This window comes from Scomber japonicus, chromosome 4, assembly GCF_027409825.1.
Source record: "Scomber japonicus isolate fScoJap1 chromosome 4, fScoJap1.pri, whole genome shotgun sequence".
Lineage (NCBI taxonomy): Eukaryota > Metazoa > Chordata > Actinopteri > Scombriformes > Scombridae > Scomber > Scomber japonicus.
In genome coordinates, this window is record NC_070581.1 from 15,464,855 (window position 1) to 15,471,165 (window position 6,311).

The 6,311-nt window shown below is 41.6% G+C and overlaps 1 protein-coding gene across 2 annotated transcripts; it reads left to right on the top strand.

The window, feature by feature from the left end:
- Positions 1-2,482: 2,482 nt before the first annotated feature.
- On the top strand, positions 2,483-4,620 carry her9 (hairy-related 9). 2 transcript variants are annotated; one of them, XM_053317416.1, is made up of 4 exons: positions 2,483-3,021; positions 3,184-3,279; positions 3,388-3,475; positions 3,598-4,620. In XM_053317416.1, exons 1-4 carry the CDS (start codon positions 2,914-2,916, stop codon positions 4,179-4,181), a joined length of 876 nt encoding a protein of 291 aa, XP_053173391.1. In that variant the 5' UTR covers positions 2,483-2,913; the 3' UTR covers positions 4,182-4,620. The 2 variants fall into 2 exon arrangements, with proteins under 2 accessions (XP_053173391.1, XP_053173392.1); XM_053317417.1 differs by having other exon boundaries at positions 3,601-4,620.
- Positions 4,621-6,311: the final 1,691 nt, after the last annotated feature.

The window sequence follows — 6,311 nt, forward strand, 5'->3', positions numbered from 1 at the left end:
CTTATTGTTGCAGTACACCCACTGATTTAACATGGAAATCTGCTGTTCACTCATATAAAGCATGCATTTGTGCCTGGTGGGCAGATGTGTGAAGGGTGTCTAGCAACTGTTACATGTATTTGGAAGCATGACTGGAATCAGCAACTGCAAATGTCACTTTGTATTTTAAATGTAAGAACCAGTGGGTTTGTATGTTGGAGCCCATTAACAACACAGTAAATACAATACAACACCATTTTTCAATGCATACTTTGTATTTTAAAGTTATTTCTGCTTTGATAGAAGTTATTGGTTTTCATTAGTTTCATTCTTCTATGAAAGTTAACTTGCAGAGGCTTGAAAGTTGCTTTACTTATCACAATTAACATCATATCTACTTGTCAGTGATATTATTATAGTATTATAGATTATATAAAATTACATGTAACTTTGCATGTTTGTAACATACTCTGCATAGTATATTATAAAGTACATGTGCAGGCTAAACTAACCTAAACTAAACTAAACTGAACTGAACTGAACTGAACTGAACTGAACTAAAATAAACTAAACTATTAACTTTAACTGTGACAGATTTGTGTCTGACTTATTAAGCATTAACATAAAAATAAATTCAACAGATAATGTCAAAATCCTCATGAAGTGCAATATAACAAAACAAAATTTTACTTTTACTTTCATTCTGTTCTATTCATTTATTTATTACTGGTTTTCTCCACCAAATTGGACACAAATGCGCCACCTTGTGGTAGTCTCAGTAGTGTAATCATAAGAGAGCACTACACGTGGTTCTTCCAGTGCCTTGTTTATATGCCAACACAGAAAAAAAGAAATAAAAGTCAGAAAGTATCAAGAGGTGGTTGAGAATTCTTAATAATGTTAAGGAAATAATAAAAGTAATTGCAGAGCACAAATAATCACAGGAGAATAATGATATAATGTAAATCATCCATGCATTATATCTAATCATTATAATTATTATAGTTGATGCCTATGTGTCATTAGGCATATAGGGTTCATTTGAATTAGCCTACTTTATAAAACTCTATGTTTTGTGCACGTCTGCCAATTATCCATCGATGGTTAAATACTGGGTTTTGTCTTGTTAAATGAGTTCATGTTTACAAACGCGTCGCTAGATGGTGCCCTTATCCTTCAAACCAAAACCAAGTCTAATGGAAGGACGTGTGAACTGTTGAATGTGAGGATGAATATCTGTGCGTTTTGATGTTATACATGCATAAAAACAAACCATCCTATTGTAAAAAAAAAAAAAAACAACAACAAACAACAAACAACAACAACAACAAAAAAGCATCCTGTGAGATGCTCTGACACAAAAGCTTAATCAATACGTTATATTGTATTGACATTAGTCAAGTATTGACAGTGTTGCCATTTTATTGTAGCCTTCTTTCACTATCAATGATTTTGCTGTGATTTGTCTAATTATTATTTTTATGCCTTTTCTTCTTGTTTTATTTAACAATATTTTGATGTCATTGGTCTGTTGGCCTTATTAACTTGTTTCCTCTTCTTCATGGAAAAATGAGAAACTGCAACGACATCTAACATTTAGTATTAAGCAGTAACACTTTCTATTCTATTCTATTCTATTCTAATTTATACTATTATATTCTCCATTATATTCTCGGTAAATATAACCTCTCCAGATTCTCAGCCATGACGATTATACACTCTTTGGTCTCCAGGCTGTAATCTGCAAGTTTTGGCACGTGCTCCGGGTAGACCGGAGGAGACTGTGTGCGAATGGCACGCGGACAGATGTGCCCCCCTCTCCTTCACCCCTCCCCCCCACCGCCCCCACCTCCTCGTCCTCCTCCTCCTCCTCCTCTTTGAGCAGCTCCCGCGCCGGGATGATTGACACAGAGCTGTACACATAGCCAATCACAGTACGCCTTTTCTCATCTGCATAAAGTAGCCGCATGCCATTGGCTTGGTGCGTGCTGCTGCAAACCGCCTCGCGTGCCATTACAGATGTCTTCTCCTTGGCACAAAAGGCAATACATAAAATGTTGTTTGTTTTATGTAGATGTCTGTGCTTGAAATACACAAACCTTACTGTTATTATTCATTACAGGTAATTCCATGTTTGAGGAGGTGGGGGAAACATTTTTTTTTATTCCAAGTATCGGCAGCACCACACATAAGCTTACAAAGTTGCCACCAAAAACATTCTTATTATTATTAGAATAAATGTACACAATGTATTCATTCCACAACACATTTCAGGGATATTTCTATGTTTGCAACAGCTCTTTAAATAAACAAAGATAGACGTACTGGCTGAAGTATAAAAAGACTGTCAATACAGACTCTACATTCTTCCAGTACGCTCACACCAAGCACTATAACATTTTTGACGAGCACGGAGCAAAGTTGGAAGCAAACATCCAGCGCATTCCCCCCCTTATCACTCCAGCGCCTGGCCCAGCCCGGCCGCTGCAGCTCGCTCCGCTTTGTTGTTTGTCCCTGCAGGGCTGATTGAGCAGCGCGTGACTGACTGCCCGCGGGGGTGTTGTCCAATCAGCAGTCTGCCCCGCGCCCAATGGGTGAGTCTTCTCTGCTATTGGCTGAGGCGAGTGTGGGAAAGAATGCAGAGAGGGTTTCACACGAACTGGGAGCACGCGAGCCGTCTATAAGTACCGCCGTGGCGTGTGTCGGCAGCAGAAGCAGAGATACGTCCTGCACAACGCAACGCACGCTCCCGTACTCAAATGACAGCGCAGTGATAACAAGAGACATAACGCAGACTGATCGGTGGACCCGACTTTCGGGCATCTCCTATATAATCTGCAGTTATTTTTTGAAACATCTGCTGATTATTTCAACATCTTTTTTTTTCCAAAGAGGATTTACTTATTTTACGCATTTTCCCTGCTTTGATTAATAATGCCAGCTGACACTATGGAAAAGCAGACGGCATCCCCTATTGCCGGTTCCCCTGCAAACGGATCACACACACCGGACAAACCGAAAAATGCCAGCGAGCATAGAAAAGTAAGTCTTTTAAATGTGATATACAGAGATATTATGTGTTCTTAAATGAGCATGTTTTACAAAAGTTCAGAGTTTGACATTCAGTTGGGCATATGCAGTCTGCAAGTTGACATCTGCTGTTGGTGAACAAGAGATTAATATAGAATTGTTTATTCTTTGCAGTCATCTAAACCCATTATGGAAAAACGCCGCAGAGCAAGAATTAACGAAAGCCTTGGGCAGCTGAAGACACTCATCCTGGACGCACTTAAAAAAGACGTAAGTTTACATTTGATGCCTTTAATAACTGTTTATTCTTCATGTATCATTATTTATTATTTTGAATGTATACCTCAGATATTTAACCTTTAATGTAATCTTCCACAGAGCTCCAGACACTCAAAGTTGGAAAAAGCAGACATCCTGGAGATGACAGTGAAGCACTTGAGGAACCTGCAGCGCATACAGATGAGTGGTAAGTTTATTTAAACACACAACTGGATCAAAAACAGAATGACGCAATTAGGAAGTCACTAGAAAAGTCAAAGAACCACGAATGCGTAACTAATGTTTTCTCCTCTTCTCTCTCTTTCTCAGCAGCACTCTCAGCAGATGCCACCGTCCTGAGCAAGTACAGAGCCGGATTCAACGAGTGCATGAACGAGGTCACCCGCTTCCTGTCCACCTCAGAGGGGGTGAACACGGAGGTGAGGTCGAGGCTCCTCAACCACCTGTCCAGCTGCATGAGCCAGATGATGTCCATGAACTATCCGCAACAGGCCCCGTCCCAGCAGGCGCACCTGGCGCAGCCCCTCCATGTGCAGCTCCCATCCACTCTGCCCATCAGTGGCGCCGCCATGGGCTCCAAACTCAGCCCTGCCGAGGCTGTCTCCCCGAAGGTCTTTGGTGGTTTTCAGCTGGTGCCTGCAACCGATGGACAGTTCGCTTTTTTGATCCCTAACCCGGCCTTTGCCTCCGCCACAGCTCCTGTTATCCCTCTTTACGCAAACGCAGGAGTGCCTGTTGCAGTTAACGCCAGCCCAGTGCACGGCGGTTCGGCATCGACTGCAGCATCTCCAATCCACGGCATGACGTCCTTCTCTGGAGGGTCCCAGGCGGTCAGCCCGGTTGGGGTCAGCACCGGCTCGGAGAGCAACGAGCCTGTGTGGCGGCCTTGGTAGCGCAAAGGCCAAGAGACTCATGTGAAACCAGTTTGCATTACTTTTCCTGCTTAGACTTTTAACTGACTGCACACAGGACTGTTGCGGGGGTTGAACCTGTGACTTTTCCGCTACGGGACGGTAACTCTAACCACTTAATATACACCCGTAGTTCTCATTGTTTCGTTTTATGGAACAGGGGCCTTAGATGGCACACTTTTAAAAAATAATTTATTGCCGGATTCCAAAATTTGGATTTTGGTGATAAATATGCTGTACACGCAGATGGAAGATTTATAGGAGTTTTTGTTATGAAGTACTTTTTATGAAAGGGTTTAGTTTTGTACAGAGTTGTTATTGATTGTTATACCAAAGCTGTGTTTTATATTCTTTGTTGTTTTTGTGTTGAAAAGAAAAAAAATGAAGTTGGGTGATGGCCCATTGTTTTTAATAAATGAGATTTCAGAAATAAGTTTCTTGTCTAAAGCTTGTTTCTATTATGCCAATATTATTTTGTCACATTTTGATAAAGGATGTAAAGAGTTGTTCTGTTGTCTTTTAGGCCGTGCGTAAAACATTTCATGCGTCACATCAATTGATAAGTTAGAGAATATAACAGACTCTCAACCAAAAGCAAAACGAAAACTATCGATAATGTTTCCAATATCATCTCCTATAGCCTATCAATTAATCTACTACATTTTAACTGGCCATCTTTTCACTAGTTTGGCGGGACTTCTTTACATCTGGCCCACTGGAGAACGGTCCAGGGGACAATGGGGGTGTATTTTTCTATTGCTATAAAGGTAATTAAAAGTTTGAAAAGGGTCTCATCCTGTATGCAGCGGGAGCTTTAAGAAGTCTTAAACCCTATTCATGAGCCTGGGAAATGCGCTCAGGGGTTAATGTCACTAACAGATTGCCTCAGTGAAAGGAGAATATGGAAGGATCCTCGCTTCCTTTTGTGTATCAATTGTTCAATCCCACTCCCAGTGGTCCCACACCTCAATAAAAGGAGAAAACGAGGGAACTTGGATAGTTTGGTGTGAGAGCGGGGAGGTCTGATTGAAGTCAGGACAGATAAATCAACCTGTTGCAGAACATTTGAACGATTATAATTTACTATCTGGACACACTCTCTGCCTTCCTCACACACACGCAGGATCATTTAAATCAGCCTAAAGTCTGTGGCCAACAGTACACTTTACACACTTTTCTGCGTATTAAAAAAGTCTCTCTCTCTCTCTCTCTCTCTCTCTCTCTCTCTCTCTCTCTCTCTCTCTCTCTCTCTCTCTCTCTCTCTCTCTTGCCAGTGTCTCTGTTTATGCATGGGTGTAAACTTATCCTCCTCCAGTGAGTGGGGTCCGGAACTGGGGGACGTATTTCTGTGTTGGGCGGCGTGGCGCTAGCCGTGTGTCAGCCACTTGCAGTCGGCGGGCCCCTTTGCTTGGGATTATGTTACAGTTTGGTGACCGCCGGTCAAAACCCCTCAACATTTAATACTCCACTGGCGCGCCGTAGGTGCGCATGGCTGGCACAGGCCGAAAGCAAGGAGGTTTTACAGTGTTTCTTAGCCCTGACCACCAGTACTTAAGATAAACATTCTTATTGCTTTTGTTGAAGCCAAAATAAGCCATTTAAGTTGCAAACTTGACGCTATCTCATGCGCAAATATGACCACATCCGTGTTCAAACGGCTCATATGCATTCTTAACAAAAGGAAAAACTTATCTTTTGAACCATGAAAAAAACACAATAGTCGCTGATTCTAATCTATCTCAAGCTTTGCAAGGCCTATAGCTAGATGCTACAGGTGAGAACAATATTGCTGACAAAAAGATTTGCCTACATAATTGAAGATATCTTTAAACAAGTTTCTTTGCATTGTGAATGATGGACACGGCATGTTCACCCTTGAAGGAAAATGAAAAGTAGCTTACGCTGTTGACAATACAATCTAACACAATTTTCAGCTTGGTCTACGTGACGCATGATGGGTATCTTTTCACTGATAACGCGCAACTCCTGGTATTCATCTTTCTTTCAACAGTTTGACTGTCTTGCTGATTCGTGTAGTTGTTTTCTCGCTTTCAACCCCAGAGTGCCAGTGCCCTGCAGATGACACCGTCTGTAAATGGCATGCTGAAACCT

What these genes read in the sequence shown, in the direction of transcription:
- her9 (XM_053317416.1), top strand. Translation starts at nt 2,914, where the DNA reads ATGCCAGCTGACACTATGGAAAAGCAGACGGCATCCCCTATTGCCGGT. An exon ending in ATGCCAGCGAGCATAGAAAA is followed by an intron (nt 3,022 to 3,183) that starts GTAAGTCTTTTA and finishes TATTCTTTGCAG; the next exon opens with TCATCTAAACCCATTATGGA. An exon ending in GCAGCGCATACAGATGAGTG is followed by an intron (nt 3,476 to 3,597) that starts GTAAGTTTATTT and finishes TCTCTTTCTCAG; the next exon opens with CAGCACTCTCAGCAGATGCC.